Source organism: Bombyx mori, chromosome 18, assembly GCF_030269925.1.
Source record: "Bombyx mori chromosome 18, ASM3026992v2".
NCBI lineage: Eukaryota > Metazoa > Arthropoda > Insecta > Lepidoptera > Bombycidae > Bombyx > Bombyx mori.
The window spans coordinates 2,774,128-2,790,754 of record NC_085124.1 but is presented as its reverse complement, the minus strand read 5'-3'; the positions used below and the strand labels follow the sequence as shown (position 1 = coordinate 2,790,754).

At 39.3% G+C, this 16,627-nt stretch overlaps 2 protein-coding genes across 4 annotated transcripts; one reads left to right on the top strand and one right to left on the bottom strand.

The window, feature by feature from the left end:
* The first annotated feature begins 350 nt into the window (after positions 1 to 350).
* LOC101739032 (uncharacterized) lies at positions 351 to 7,416 on the top strand. Its single transcript, XM_012692085.4, has 5 exons — positions 351 to 556; positions 2,885 to 2,955; positions 4,363 to 4,507; positions 5,204 to 5,333; positions 6,313 to 7,416. The coding sequence occupies exons 1-5, from the start codon at positions 482 to 484 to the stop codon at positions 6,444 to 6,446; spliced, it is 555 nt and encodes a 184-aa protein (XP_012547539.2). The 5' UTR covers positions 351 to 481; the 3' UTR covers positions 6,447 to 7,416.
* A 107-nt stretch (positions 7,417 to 7,523) lies between these two features.
* On the bottom strand, positions 7,524 to 13,347 carry LOC101744371 (uncharacterized). Of its 3 annotated transcripts, none has more exons than XM_012692075.4 (5): positions 13,245 to 13,347; positions 10,720 to 10,804; positions 10,053 to 10,253; positions 9,302 to 9,431; positions 7,524 to 7,750 (listed from the first exon to the last, which is right to left on the bottom strand). In XM_012692075.4, exons 2-5 carry the CDS (start codon positions 10,798 to 10,800, stop codon positions 7,680 to 7,682), a joined length of 483 nt encoding a protein of 160 aa, XP_012547529.2. In that variant the 5' UTR covers positions 10,801 to 10,804; positions 13,245 to 13,347; the 3' UTR covers positions 7,524 to 7,679. The 3 variants fall into 3 exon arrangements, with proteins under 3 accessions (XP_012547529.2, XP_037873317.1, XP_037873318.1); XM_038017389.2 differs by having other exon boundaries at positions 13,291 to 13,347; XM_038017390.2 differs by having other exon boundaries at positions 7,634 to 7,750; positions 12,915 to 13,326.
* Positions 13,348 to 16,627: the final 3,280 nt, after the last annotated feature.

Below are 16,627 nucleotides of genomic sequence, written 5' to 3'. Positions count from 1 at the left end.
TTAAAGACAAACAATATTAATCTATTCTCAATTTGACCACAGACTATAAACAATAAATGTTTGACAATAAACAAATAGTATGCATGCGTGTGTGTGTATGACAAATACATGGTAGTGTGCGTAATGCTTTTTTTATTTATTTAATGTATTATTAATGCATAATTAAAAACAATTTTAACATTCTGCACTCCTTCTCTATATTCTCTTGGGAAGTTTCATACTCATCCGTCCGCGCAATTTTCGTAAAAAGGGGACAAAGTTTTTGTTTCACGTATTAATATATAGATATCGATCGAAATATCGACAGGCGTATTATATCGATACCACAATGTCCCTATACGTTGTTACATAGGCTTCGTAATTTCGTAATTCCTATGAATACGATATCGTTCGCCCAGTTACTCCTGCGCAGGCAACAGGAAATATAATGTGTGTTTAAATTTAATTTAATTATTGTCAATAATTTATTTTTTAACTAATCATGACAACTATTGAGAGATGTTGTTATTGTGCTCCGTTGAAACAAGCCGCCATTCTGATAGCACTAGGAAGTACGGTGAGTTTGAGGAAATGCAATTAACTTTTTAAAATTTCATAAAATTTCATTTGTATTTGTGTGAGAACAAAATTAAGATTATAATAGCATATCTATACTAATATTATAAAGCGGAAGAGTTTGTTTGTTTGAACGCGCTAATCTCAGGAACTACTGGTCCGATTAGAAAAATTCTTTCAGTGTTAGATAGCATATTTATTGAGGAAGGCCAATACAACCACCAATAAAGAATGTTTCAAAAATAGGGGTTTAAATAGCTTCCTTAACTTTCTATAATTCAATAATATTTTCACTTTCTACGTAAATAAAGTGGGGGATAAAATTTAGCGTTATGCCAAAGTAACTATTTCACGCGGACGGAATCGCGGACAAAAGCTTGTTATTTATAGAATAGAATTATGTCGTATAAATACAATAGTATATTCTTATTCATTATAACTAAATATATGTAGCTGTGAATTAATTCCAGAGAACACATTAATAAAGAGAATTATATAATTGATATTTAATCGAAGTCCTGCAGATTTTTATTTGTTAGAAATAAGCCAGTCAAAGCTCTGGGTATCTGTAATATTGTTTTTAACATATACAATGTTTTTACTGTCGTATTTGTGAAGTCATAGGATCCGCAATCAAAGCGCTCCAAAACTAATAAACATCATAATATTTTCCGCAAGCCGTGTTCCTTCTAATCTATATTAAAATGCCATTATTTTTCATGAAATAATTAATGCATAAAGTAAATAATTATTTAGATTTATTTAATGTACATTATTTTATTACATTATCATACGATTCAGAACGATGACAGCGTTTTTGAGTTAAATAAGCGACTAAATATATGAAGTTTTAGCTTTAGCAGTCGTTGTGGAAGTCGGTACAGACTTGGAGCCCTAACAGAATAAGTCAGTGTTGAGGAACGTCTTTATTAAATCAACATAGGTGGTGTTCACGTCATTACGGATCCTCCTGATCCATTAACGGTGCTTTTAGGTACACACACACGCACCACAAGCACCGGTCACCGTCCTCGTCGAACCCGTCGCTTGCGACGAAGAGCTCGACGAGCGAATTAACCCACAGACACAGCCCACGAGTTTCTCGCCGGATCTTCTCAGCGGGTCGCGTTTCCGATCCGGTGGTAGATTCTGCGAAGCACTGCTCTTGCTGGGGCCAGTGTTAGCAACACTCCGGTTTGAGCCCCGTGAGCTCACCTACACGTTAGGGCGAAGCTGAAATAGCCTCTCAAGGCTATCAACATAGGTAGGATAAAAAAAAAATGATTGGTGACTTAAATTGCGGGTGTGATTAATTGATTAATTGATCTAAAGATAATGAGCAAGAGAAATAATTGATATGTAAGGTTTTGGCCATTCAACCTGCCATTCGATCGGAATCGCGACCCACTGAGAAGATCCGATAAGCAATTCAGTGGGTGTATCTTTCTCTATCCTCCAACACTGTAACGACAATGCGCCAGTATGAAGTCGTCGTGGCCTAAAGGATAAGTCGTCTGGTGCATTCGTGTGTAGCGATGCACCGGTGTTCGAATCCCGCAGGCGGGTACCAATTTTTCTAAAGAAATATGTACTTAACAAATGTTCACGATTGACTGCCACGGTGAAGGAATAACATCGTGTAATAAAAATCAAACCCGCAAATTTTAATTTGCGTAATTACTGGTGGTAGGACCTCTTGTGAGTCCGCACGGGTAGGTACCACCGCCCCGCCTATTTCTACCGTGAAGCAGTAATGCGTTTCGGTTTGAAGGGTGGGGCAGCCGTTGTAACTATACTGAGACCTTAGAACTTATATCTCAAGGTGTGTGGCGCATTTACGCTGTAGATGTCTATGGGCTCCAGTAACCATTTAACACCAGGTGGGCTGTGAGCTCGTCCACACATCCAAGCAATAAAAAAAAAAAAAGTTTTTAGGGTTAAAGACTGAAGTGCGACAAAAAATATCTTTAAAGGTGGAAATGTCTACCCATCTCCTTATTGTGGTACATAAAACTACAATCTAGATTTAGACCTCATGTCACAAGGTGGCTGTTAGATCTGGTGACCTGTTAACATCAGGCTGTGAGATCGTCCATAAACCGTAAAAAAAATATACCTATTATTTATTCCACACGCACCTTAAAATCGTATATATTAACAATCAATTGTCTTTTTATCTGGAAACCTTTTAAAAACGTAGAACACAATTTTGTATCCCTCAATCTGACAGACTGTCTTTTTTCTTAGGGATGTCTCCCGTTGCTAGTGCTGTGTGTGAAAAAACCATATTTTATATTAATGTTAATGTATAAATCAAACTTCCTTCCAGATTGTTTCGACGGTCGGTTCCGTAGTTATGACACTGTTTTCTGTGAAAATATACGAAGATGACGAAAAAAGGTAAATATATAAAGCTTTTTATCATTAAGATTATTTTTTAAGGTATTTATGACCTGGTAACTAGCACCTTTAGTTCAAGTCTTATGTTAATCTACTATTAAGATGCGACCGGATTAATTGAAATGCGGAGAAAACAACGAATTGCCATACTCATGATTTATTCGATTTCATAGGGTTTTTTTACTGCAGTATAATATTCTTAAAGGAATTTACAAAGTGGTTATCCGCCTTGTGAAGGCGGCCATCCAAAATTATACCGGGTTAAAGTTCCAAACCGTGCCTACCGTCACATAAATTATCTATCTCATAGCCTTTACTGGTGGTAGGACCTGTTGCGAGTCCGCGCGGGTAGGTACCACCGCCCTGCCTATTTCTGCCGTGAAGCAGTAATGCGTTTCGGTTTGAAGGGTGGGGCAGCCGTTGTAACTATACTGAGACCTTACAACTTATATCTCAAGGTGGCTGGCGCATTTACGTTGTAGATGTCTATGGGCTCCAGTAACCACTTAACACCAGGTGGGCTGTGAGCTCGTCCAACCATCTAAGCAATAAAAAAAAAAGCCTACTCGCTATTTCCTTATAACTTTTGAAGCAAATTGGAGTTCCCTATAATGGCAGCACTAGAGGAAACAATGTGAAAAAACATGGCCATCGCGGGCGCATCACATATTTCTCTGTATTTCGGCGTCTAAAACTGTCAATTGTATAACATCAAATAAATAATTGTAGAGAAGGGCAATCAGCTTTTGATTTATAACGGGTCTCCTTCCATTACATTGAACATTCGGCGAAAGGATTGATTAATTTGTCTATTTCACCGTTTTAAGAAATCCACTGCCAAATAGGAGCGGCGAGCTAGTTTAGTAAACAATACAGCCGTTGTATTTTTGTGATCAAAACATATTATGATGTCTCGTAGCTGGTAGGTAGTTTTACGTTAAAAATACGAATTATATTAGTACTGAAGGAAGTTGGCAAATCCTACTAATCTGACTATACTTTATGCTAATGATTACTACAAGTTACATTCACGGTGCGACTTTAAAAAATACGAAACAAAATATTAGCACTAAACAATGTAAAAAATATTTATAAATCTGATTCCGCTTTTTGCTTTAAAAGGATTTACATTATTTACAATGACAAATAATTTACAATGAAAACACAGAGGCGCACATCCTGAATTAAAGTATTTCGCACCTAATTTGAGTATCGAAAAGAACTTTTTTTTATTGCCCTTGTAGGCAGACGAGCATACGGCCCACCTGATGGTGAATGTTTACCGTCGCCCATGGACTTCAGCAATGCGAGGGGCAGAGCCAAGCCGCTGGCCACCGCTAACTGAAAACATAGGGGCACATATCTTGAATTAAAACGCTTTGTTTATACACAAAATATTTTTTTCAGTTCCTTTACAGAAGGGAACATCTTTAACGGCTTTCTTAACGTGGAAATCAAGAGGAATGCAATGGAAGCTACTCTGGCTGTCTGCCTCGTCTTCTTTGTACTGTGGATGCTCTTCTCTTGGCTGCTACTCGTTGGACTCTTCAAAGTAGGTTTTTTAAACGCTCTGTATATTGTAATCGCATAAGTTTCTTTACATGAATGAATTGATACCAAAATCCTGTTTATTTCTGCAGCCTAGTAGTTTTCCGTTCCAACTTGCATACGACGAGCATACGGCCCGCCTGATGGTGAGTGGTTACCGTCGCCCATGGACTTCTGCAATGTCAAGGGCAAAGCCAGGCCGCTGCCTACCGCTACAAACAGCCGGTAATCGATATAATTGAGTCTTCGACTTCATCTCTCTAGGTAGCCGAAGGCATTTTTGTTATCATAAATATATCGTCTTTTCGCATTAAAAGTGTAGAAATTCCAAAAATATTCGAAATTAAGTTAATATGCGGAATCATTTAGTATCATCAGTATTTTTCTCATAAATACTGTCAAAAGAGCGTAGTTTAGTTTTAGTTTTTTTTTTACCTATATTTTGACTACTATTAACAAAATTAATGTAATATTACACACCACGCTTTTTTTTACAATAAAATAATTTTTTCTTACACTATTTTTATTCAAATTTATTAATATTTATTTTCTATTTTTGAGTTGAATTTTCTATAAAAGCGTACTTTGTTAGTTTTTTTAAACTGTTATATTTATTATTATCTCTCCTCAAGGGAGATACAAACGTGACCTAATTTAAAACTGTATTCAAGTGTTGATATTGCAATAATCTCCATTACAGAACAAACCGTGTTTAGTGCTCAGCTATCTTTCTTACGGGATAATATTGACTATAATGCTACAACTGGGCGCATTACTGTTACTCCTAAACCTGTATTGGGTCCACGCTTTTAGTCTTACCACAGCTTCAAGTGAGTACTCTGCTATTTCTATTCTAATTATAATATTATTTCTATTTAAAGCCGTCATGCGTTTTGGCGTGGAAAGAACATTTGCTACAGTATTTTTAGTCTAAAAGGAATTTTCGGCCCACTGAATTTCTCGCCGGATCTTCTCAGTAGGTCCCGATTCCGGTCCGGTGGTAGAATCTCTTGCTGGAGCTAAAATTAGAATTACAACGTAAATACGCCACCCACCTTGAGATATAAGTTCTAAGGTCTCAGTAAAGTTACAACGGCTGCCCTATACTCTTCTAAAACCGAAACGCATTACTGCTTGACGGCAAAAATAGGCAGGGTGGTGGTACCTACTCGCGAGGACTCACAAGAGGTTACCACCAGTAATTAAGCAAATTATAATTTTGCGAGTTTGATTTCTATTACACGATGCTATTCCTTCACCGTGGAAGTCAATCGTGAACATTTGTTGAGTACGTATTTTATTATTATTATATTTTTTTTATTGCTTAGATGGATGGACGAGCTCACAGCCCACCTGGTGTTAAGCGGTTACTGGAGCCCATAGACATCTACAACGTAAATGCGCCACCCACCTCGAGATATAAGTTCTAAGGTTTCAGTATAGTTACAAGGGCTACCCCACCCTTCGAACCGAAACGCATTACTGCTTCACGGCAGAAATAGGCAGGGCACTGTGGTACCTACCCACGCGGACTCACAAGAGGTCCTACCCCCAGTAGTTACGCAAATTATAATTTTGCGGGTTTGATTTTTATGACACGATGTTATTCGTTCACTGTGGAAGTCAATCGTGAACGTTTGTTGAGTACGTAATTTATTAGAAAAATTGGTACCCGCCTGCGGGATTCGAACACCGGTGCGTCGCTCAACACGCATGCACCGGACGTCTTATCCATTAGGCCACGAGGACTTCAAACATGCTTGTATAATTGCTCGGAATTAATATGGTCATCTGAATGTTTTGTTTCAGTTTTCTACGCATACGTGCTCAGAGTAGTGCACGCAATTTACGAGGAAATGAACGCTGGAAAGATAATATTTAATGAAAATTTCGACGATTCATTGACCGATATGACTGTGCTCATCGATGAAGACGACGCATAGACATGATTATTTATTAAAAACCACCGAATTTCACTTTTCGGTTCGTATCATGCTTTCATGTTAATAATTCTGACAATTCGAATGTTTAAGATTAAATAGAGGTCCCGCAGTAGTCGAAATTCGATTATAATTAATTGGAATTCTAAGTTTGTACAGTATTATGATTGTATTTCATAATCACAAAATTTCGCCAAGACTACACTATATTAACAAAGACAAACAATATTTAATCTCAATTTGATAACATACGTCAAGAACAAAAGTTTCACAATAAATAGTATGCATGCGTGTGTACGTCAAATACATGGTATGTAGTGTGTGTAATGTTTTCTTTATTGATTTAATGTATTTTTTATGCATTATTTAAAAAAAATATTAACATTGTGCACTTCTTCTCTATATTCTCTAGAAGTGTGTAAAATTTCATACTCCTCCGTCCGCGCAATTTTCGTAAAAAGGGATACAAAGTTTTTGCTTCACGTATTAATATATAGATAATTCTGACAATTCGAATGCTTTAATAGTTTTCGTGCTCATTCAATTTATTCACAATAATATTATTATCTCGGTCAAAGTTTTTGAACTCATTTAATTGTTACTTATAAGCACGCGCGTATGCAGCACACCGCTGACTCTCCGACGCATCGTGCTGTCTCGCTAATGGCTTGCTAGCCTATGCCCCGGAAGTGGATATATTCCATGATGGTTTGCAGCGATTTATTGTTGTTGTTAGGAATTACTTAAGCTAATTATTAATACCTTACAAATGTTTTGGTTTAATACTGTTAATTTGTAAGTAGATTAAATAAATAAATAAGAGATAAATAATTAAATGACCAATACCAAACTGTACGGTATAAATTGCTTTTCTTTACAAAAGTAAAAACCAATTGCTGTTGTCGTTACGTTACTTGTTGTAGACTAGTGTTGTAGGATTAAACTAAATTTATTAAATGTGTATGGAAATAAATGTTTCTAATTTTCCGTATTCAATGTTGTGATGTCATAATGTGATGTGAAAATAGCATCACTCTCTATCTACTTTTATTTTTAATTATATATACATTTAGATACATATCTTAATTGTTAATTATTAGCCCGTTTACAATGTTAAACATCATAAGAGCGGTTTTTTAGCCTCGAATACAATATAGGATTTTGATTTACCTACACAAAACATTTTCGTCTGGTACACAAATCTAATGCAGTTAATTAATACGTAGCTAATTTTATTTAGACGTCTTCGCGGGTGTTAAGTTGCTTGTAGAAACTGTGGCTCAGCAGAATAGCGTATATATTTAAACCTGAAATTTGAACAGATAATGTTGTTTAATGTGTAGCTTAAAACTTCTAAGATCTCGTGTTGTTGTTGTTGTCTTAGGGTAGCCCGCTGGTACCTAGGGCCCTCACAAGTTGTCTCCACATGACCCTGTCTTGTGCTTGCACCTTAACATCACTCCAGATCACGTCGGCAGTCCTCTTCTCAGACCAGGCCTTCTCCTGCCAAGCGGTTGCCACTGAAACGCGATTGATGCTGCGTTGACTCCGCTGCGCCGTAGAGTGTGTCCTATGCAACACCATTTCCGATGGGCATTGTCTTGCGCGATAGGGTTTTGGTCACATTTAGTCGAAAGATCTCGTGTGCTCAACCCAAACTGACAAACCCGAGCTGCTCTATTTAAACAAGTAATTAGCAATTATTTATACTAGTTTTACATTTAAATCGGTCGTTTATTAGTTCCTCTCAATAATTCCATAACACAGGGAATCTTAAATTGAGGCCAGATGACTGTGTGTGAATTGTTCCCAATTATTAATTATTATTTCCAACGAATAAGCACTTTATAGTTTTCGTTCAGGGGTTTAAGTCGATTAAATTTGGGATTTGGAATATACTAAATATTGCATAGAGCTTTTTTTGTTTTTTTATTGCTTAGATTGGTGGATGAGCTCACGGCCCTGATTTTAAGCGGTTACCTGAGCCCATAGACATCTACAACGTAAATGCCGTCACCCACCTTGAGATATAAGTTCTAAGGTCTCAGTATAGTTACATCGGCTGCCCCACACTTCAAACCGAAACGCATTACTGCTTCGCGGCAGAAATAGGCAGGGTGGTGGTACCTACCCGTGCGGACTCACAAGAGGTCCTCCCAGTAATTACGCAAATTATAATTATTTTTTTATTGCCTAGATGGGTGGACGAGCTCTCAGCCCACCTGGTGTAAAGTGGTTACTGGAGCCCATAGACATCCACAACGTAAATGCGCCACCCACCTTGAGATATAAGTTCTAAGGTCTCAAGTATAGTTACAGTTACATAATTTTGCGGGTTTGATTTTTACTACACAATGTTATTTCTTCACCGTGGAAGTCAACTGTGAACATTTGTTATATGTATTTCATTAGAAAAATTGGTACCCGCCTGCGGGACTCGAACCTCGGTGCATCGCTCGATACGAATGCACCGGACGTCTTATCCTTTAGGCCACGACGACTTAAAAGCCGTCAAAGACGTCAACGCTGACACGCCTCTTTGAATACAGAAGGAACTAATAGGCCGCTGGTGTTCCCGGATACCCCGTTGCATCAGTACCAAACTACCGGTTCGTTTCGCGACTTATTGCCCTCAAATGACTCTTTATTTCCAAATCGCCGGCACGCCGGCAGTGATGTAAGCACACCGCGCCGCTTTGGGCCGTCATTGGATTAAGTTTCCGCGTTTGTAAGAGCTGGGCGCAACTCTTTCTCCATCCCCCTCTCGACGGCAACGGATCAGTATGGAGACAGCACCAGAGCAGATTCGTGGTCCGCCATCGATAATTCACACCCTCACGCATGCATTACTAACTTACCAATATAAAAAACTTCCAAGACAATTGTCGAAGTATTGAAATCAAGGCAGTTGAGAAAGAACACGGAGACCGACAGAAAGAAGAACACAGCCCACATGATGAAGTAAGCTTTAACGATTCCGGCTCGTTCCTGAAATATCGAAAGATCAAATATTGTACCAATATTCATGGCTCTTACAATGTTACTGACGAAGGTTGTACTAGTTTTTTTTTTATTGCTTTGGTGGGTGGACGAGCTCACGGCCCCCCTGGTGTTAAGTGGTTACTGGAGCCCATAGACATCTAAAACGTGAATGCGCCACCCACCTTGAGAAAGGTCTCAATAGTTACAACGGCTGCCCCACCCTTAAAACCGAAACGCATTACTGCTTCACGGCAGAAATAGGCAGGGTGGGGGTACCTACTCGCGCGACAAGAGGTCCTACCACCAGTAATTATGTAAATTAAAGAATGTCAGAAGAATGTCAAAGAGACGGTGCAAAAAAATGCCAAAGCTCTAAGTACTACTTTTTAATAAGCAATTTGGATTGTCTAGACTCTGAGGCACCTGTATTCGGCCTTGAACTAGCTGTGAGCGGCCTAGTACATAATTTACATTTGAATAGGGTTCCAGGGTGACTATTGAAAGCATTTGGAAGTGTTCTGTTAACAGATGCCAGAAAAAGTATATACAAGTCTACCTCATAAGCCATCCTAAAATACTGCGTTCCAAACATCTCCGTAAAATCCAACTCGTGATCCCATCACTCACCATAACGACGCCGTACACGAAGACCAGATCAAAGATGAACTTGGCCAAAAACATGAGGGTCAGGATGATGGCCATCACGTAGAGGCCGGTCAATCGAGCCTCGCGCTCCACATCTATGTATGGACCAATGATATTGTTGTCTTCTACGCCAACCATTGTTGCTTCGACGATCATAGTCACCAGGAGTGCGAAAGAAAATACCTGTGCAGTGATAGCGCTACTTTGAAGGGAAAGTTTCATTGCATCAAAGTCAGTATGGGCCTGTTTAATACACCTATTTGGGAATGCAAAGCTGTCGTCACCCGAAACATGGTATTATCGGATCCCAAGGATCTAATCTCGGTGTTTTTAGATCCCTGAAGCACCGGTCATCGTCTTTGTCGATTAGGATGAAGAGTTCGACGAGCGAACTAGCCCATAGACACAGCCCTCTGAATTTCTCGCTGGATCTTATCAGTGGGTCGCAATTCCGATCCAGTAGTGGATTCTACGAAGCATTTCTCTTGCTAGGGCTAGTGTTAGTAAATTCTCTCAGGTTGAGCCCCTGAGCTCAGCTAACCCATTAAACTCATAAAAAATCTATTTAAAACACATTATTAAGATACAATACTCAGATAAATAACTCTATTTCACAGTCAGCTAGACCAAATATTGAAGAAATACATACCGCACCAATACATCCCATTATAATGTTTCCGGTCTTCAAATCGAAAATAAAACAGCATGTCTCCAATTTAGGGAGGCCCATTGTTCTGGAACATAATGATTATTGGATATGATTTAAGTCGTCGTGGCCTAATAAGTCGTCGTGGCCTAACGGATAAGACGTCCGATGCATTCGTGTTGAAGCGATGCATCGGTGTTCGAATCCCGCAGGCGGGTACCAATTTTTCTAATGAAATACGTACTCAACAATTGTTCACGATTGACTTCCACGGTGAAGGAATAACATCGTGTAATAAAAATGAAACCCGCAAAATTATAATTTGCGTAATTACTGGTGGTAGGACCTCTTATGAGTCTGCACGGGTAGGTACCACCGCCCCGCCTATTTCTGCCGTGAAGCAGTAATGCGTTTCGGTTTGAAGGGTGGGGCAGCCGTTGTGACTATACTGAGACCTTAGAACTATATCTCAAGGTGTGTGGCGCATTTACGTTGTAGATGTCTATGGGCTCCAGTAACCACTTAACATCAGGTGGGCTGTGAGCTCGTCCACACATCTAAGCAATAAAAAAAAAAAAAAAAAAAAAAATGAAAACGTTGTAATGCATTCACTTATATTTAAACTGAGCACGCAAATTTTATTAGCATTTTTATAAAGCACGTTTCAGAGACCAGGTGTCATTTAAATTTTTACTATTGTTACGCTTGAAGGAATGCAGAGAATAAAGTTATATCTATCGTCTTTTTTTTGTTGCCCTTGTTGACAGACGAGCGTACCGTCCACCCGATGGTGAGTGGTTATCGTCGCCAATGGACTTCAGCAATGGGAGGGGCGGAGTCAAGCCGCTGCCTACCGTCCCTATCTTGACTGTAAGCAGCACGGCACGCAATCTATCGTAATTAAAATCGAATTAAAACCGCTGGCTCGCGGGAAAGGTGTAAAGTATATTGTGAATATTTGATCCATGAAACATGAGCTTACTGCAGTGAACGTAAGTCAACGAGACCGTGGGCTGATTTACAAATTCGCATTAGTGGTAAGGCATCTTGCGACTCCGCATGGATAGGCACCGCTCTGTCTAGTTCTAATATCCCAAGGTAGGTGGTGGTATTCATTGTGTGACATCTGTAGTCCCTCCCATTTCTAAGACAAGTGGACCATGTATCTCGATCATCCCTTCATCAGATAAGGCACATCATCATTATCACTTCATTTGTACTGGTGACAATTCCTATATTGCTTAACGCGAAGTAACCTCATGATTCCGGCTTTAAATTAACCATAATTGTACTGTAATTTATGGTAATAAAATATTTTGTCTCAAACTGTACAGTTGCGTTTGGGATATGGTCTCTAATATCCGGTTAGTCCCTAAACGACAAGTATACTGTGAACTTAATTGCTCATCTATACTTAATATCATAAAGCAGAAGAGTTTGTTTGTTTGAACGCGCTAATCTCAGGAACTACTGGTCCAATTAGAAAAAATCTTTCAGTGGTAGATAGGTCATTTATTGAAGAAGGCTATAGGCTATATAACACTACGGTAAGACCAATACAAGTGGAGCAGCAATAAAGAATGTTCCAAAATAGGGGTTTAAGTAGCTCCTTAACATTCTATAATTCAAAGATATTTTCACTTTCTACGTAAGTGAAGTGGGAGGTAAAATTTAGCGTTATGCCAAAGTAACTATTCCACGCGGACGGAGTCGCGGGCAAAAGCTAGTCTTTATTAATGATGGAAATTTCGGCAGCGACATATCAGAATCTAATGCCGATGATATAGACCTGTCATATATACTCATGACCAGTTTGAATTAAAGTAACATAGCTAAAGTTTAGCTTATACTGTAATCGCATCGTAACGAATTATGACAGGGATTACACCTGAAGATAACTCCTTTCGAGAAGAACAAACTTATCATCATTAACCCATAGCAGCTGGACAAAGACCTCTTCTAAGTTACGCTATAATAGCCGGTCCTATGGTACTTGCTTCCAGCGAGTTCCGACAACCTTTAAAACCGTCAGGACACCTTGTCGAAGGCCTATCCACGCTGCATCTTCCGGTACACGATCGACACTAGAGAGCATTTTTTAGCTCTGTACTACTAGCAATTATGTTCCGTAAGAGTAATTAATTAAATACGTAATTAAGCTTAGTAACTGAAGTTGACGGTGCTGCAAAAATGATTACCGTAGAGCCAGCTTTAGTTCTAAAGCTCTCCTCTTTTGTTAACACTACAGCCTTCCTCCTCCAATGATCATGAGTCTGATACACTTTTTCATTAAACGAACGAAAAATAGAACTGTTTTATGCACGAGATCGATAAAACGAGCTTACTGCCCAAGCGGTGCTAAGTGGGTTGAACGCATACACGTCGGGCAGTCTAAATAAATTATATAAAGACCCTCCCGCCCTTCAAACCTGAATGATGCGGCAGGAATAGAAAGGTTGGTTGGTACCAACCCGTCCGGGCGTAAATAACGCCCTAAATAAAGTAATATTTTACGAGCACCACCGTACCTTAAAAATTAATTTGAACTTTGAGCTTTGACTAAGCGACACTTACAAGTGTGTCTACAACGGTAGTTATGTGTATACTGTGGCAGGAATCTGTGAGATGACTGGGATATAGACGGACCAAAGATTAAAAGTACGTATATGTAGACTAGTAAGTTTCGATATTTTTTTATGTTTGATTAAAACAGTATAATTTAAAGTTAAAGTTTATAGTTTAAATCCTGCCATCATTGGTACACAGGAACAGAAAATCCGCGTAATACAAAGCTTGTTACAATGTGGAACTTACATTGTAGTTTGGTAAGTTTTTTTAACAATCAGCGGTGAGGCGTGAATGAGAGATTATTATTTTTGATATGACCATATGCAAAGCTGGCGCCATTGATACTTCCGAAGAGGCGAATATAATAATAATATATATAATACGAACAGGCTAGGAATATGCCCTATCACCAGTACTTTACAGCTTTGATACGACAGTTACGAATACACGGTGTTATTCCTTCGTGAACTTATTAGGCAGCGGCTTGGCTCTGCCCCTGGCATTGCTGAAGTCCATGGGCGATGGTAACCACTCACCATCAGGTGGGCCGTATGCTCGTCTGCCTACAAGGGCAATAAAAAAAAAACTCAAGTCAAGCAAGTCTTAAGGCAGCATCCCCTTACAACATTTTTTATGAACGCTTAAACTAATGATCACGTTTACGGTCAACCAGGTGTAATATTGTTACCAGAGCCCATAGACATCAAGGTAAATGTAGCTATCCCTTTTGAGACTTAAGTTTCAGTTCTATGGCCAACGGCTGCTGCTACACCCTTCAAAACTGAACGCATTACTGGTTCGCGGCCGATATATAGGCAGGGCAGTGTAGAAACAGAGTTTATGTATCACATACAATTAGTGTCCATCGCTTATTATAATCAGTCAGTCGTACGTATCCTGTCCGACACGGAGGACACTTGTGACATTAATTTTGTGTTAATATACGCGAGTTAATTTGAAACTAACTGGTTTTGTTTACTTATGACAGCCACAACCTTACAACACTTACTAACCGTTCAGTAATAACTTAACTTTAACGGCCGTCTGGTGTAGTGGTAAATGACATGGTCACTACACAAGGGGGTCGCGGGTTCGAATCCCGCCAAGGGAAGATATTTGTATGATAAATATAAATATATTTTCCAGGGTTATGGATGTATATTAAATATATGTATGTGTATAATAAAAATCTTACATTTATTTCCGTTATCTGGTACCTGTAACACAAGTTCTTTACGAACTTATCACGGGACCAGTTAACGTGGCGTGATTGTTAGTAAATATTTATATTTATTTATGAATGTTTAGGCACACAAAACGTACTACCAGTAAACTTGGTATCTATATACGATATTTGAGCATCGGCATATTTGCATAGCGTACTGTTATAAGACGGCCCTGTACCCTTTACTGCTGACACATCCCTATTTCCCTGCTCAGTCAGTGTTTCTAGTGGCCAGCAGTAAACTACAATTCCCATTAGCCTCAGTCCATTTTCGATCTCCGTCGCGACAACACGTTTGTTGGTTTAAAAGTTTTTTTTTAAAAAGGGAATATCCAGAACCCGTATAACAATTTGGTGGCAGCTGAAAGGGATTTTAAATATCCCAGGACGTCTCCCAAGTGACTTGTGAACTAAAGTGACATAAAAGTGGAAAAGTGTTTCTTCCCGCGACTGGACTGGACTCACCATCACCAACGGAACAACACCTTCGTAATGTTTTATCGATTATCCATTATATATCTGTAAGTGTCTCAAAATATTTTCGTGAAGTGAATCTGAACAATATCAACGCCAAAAATCACAATCAGCAATCAGCCGCTCGCTCAAGTCTCGCGTTATCGGCCGCATTCCATTGAAACAATAACCGAGCCGAGTATTTTGTTATGACTACCAAAGAGGAATCCAGACGCCTTAAACCGGACGCTGATAACATGGATTTAAACATTCTATTCAAATTTATTAAACCTTTCGATGGATCACGAGAAAGGCTAGTGCCGTTCATCAACAACTGTCAGAGTGCCTATGACCTAGCAACCGACGCAAGAAGACCTGCCTTATTAAAATATATACTAAGCCAATTAGAGGGCAAAGCGGAAAGTGCTTGCTCAATTAAAGAATTCGAAACGTGGGAGCAGCTTTCCGAGTTTTTGACCACTCAGTTTGGTGAAAAGAAGCACTATTCTGCTTTGCTCTCCGATCTACAGAGTTGTTACCAAAGCAACGACTCGGTCAATCAGTTCGCATTACGAATCGAATCTTGCCTATCCAAACTCTTAACTGAAATTAACATTTCACTAAAAAAGAAAAGCGAACTCGTTGGTCGCGTCGCTGCTATGCAGGATTTAGCCTTACATCATTTTGTCATGGGCTTAAAGCCCCAAATTTCCACAATCGTGAGATGTCGTGACCCAGGTGACCTAAACGAAGCTATCAACTTTGCCCTTTCCGAAGAGAAAATTTTAGAGGCCTCACAAAGGAAGCATAACTTTATTCCGGGGCCCTCTAATAAAAACACGTATTCACGTCCCAATTACCGACCAAACCAACCTAGAGATTACCATCAGTTTAGACCGGTAACGTTTAACCACAACATAAATCGCCCGTCAACCAATAACACCAACCCAAGCAGTAACAGTTCGTATTTCTGCAGATACTGCAAGGCCAACGGCCATACTCTTGAAAACTGTCAGAAGCGTGAATTCAACAACAAAAGATTTCAAATAAACCAAAATCCGCGCACTTTCCAACCTCGACTAAACAATGTCCCTACTAATCGTATTAACTTCACAGAACACCTCACGAATACCCATGACGTAATCCACGATGTTAACGATGAAGGAATAGACACAGTCGATACTTTAAACTAGATCCTGGCTCGCGTAGGTGCTGTCCGGGTCAATATACAAAAAGCAGCACATTTAATCAGCCCCAAACTGACAGACTTAACCTTATATCCAAGTCTAACCGACAGGGTAACCAGCCCCAAACTGACAGACTTAACCATATATCCAAGTCTAACCGACAGGGTAACCAGCCCCAAACTGACAGACTTAACCTTATATCCAAGTCTAACCGACAGGGTAACCAGCCCCAAACTGACAGACTTAACCTTATATCCAAGTCTAACCGACAGGGTAACCAGCCCCAAACTGACAGACTCAATTCAGACAAATCCAGTACTCTGAAACCAACATCTGAGAAAAGAAACCTTAGGCCATCAACTACTGTACCAACGCCGGTACTTTCCAACTGTAAGGAAATTTACGAAATTAACATCGATACCTCAAAGAAGTTATTACCTCATGTGCTGGTGGAATCACCAGTGTCCGACATTCCACT

Excerpts from the sequence above, each read along its gene's own strand:
- LOC101739032 (XM_012692085.4), top strand. The coding sequence starts at position 482 with ATGACAACTATTGAGAGATGTTGTTATTGTGCTCCGTTGAAACAAGCC. Across the intron at positions 2,956-4,362 it reads TACGAAGATGACGAAAAAAG|TTCCTTTACAGAAGGGAACA; the intron begins GTAAATATATAA and ends TATTTTTTTCAG. Across the intron at positions 5,334-6,312 it reads TAGTCTTACCACAGCTTCAA|TTTTCTACGCATACGTGCTC; the intron begins GTGAGTACTCTG and ends GTTTTGTTTCAG.
- LOC101744371 (XM_012692075.4), bottom strand. The coding sequence starts at position 10,800 with ATGGGCCTCCCTAAATTGGAGACATGCTGTTTTATTTTCGATTTGAAG. Across the intron at positions 10,254-10,719 it reads TAATGGGATGTATTGGTGCG|GTATTTTCTTTCGCACTCCT; the intron begins GTATGTATTTCT and ends ATCACTGCACAG. Across the intron at positions 9,432-10,052 it reads TCGTGTACGGCGTCGTTATG|GAACGAGCCGGAATCGTTAA; the intron begins GTGAGTGATGGG and ends TCGATATTTCAG.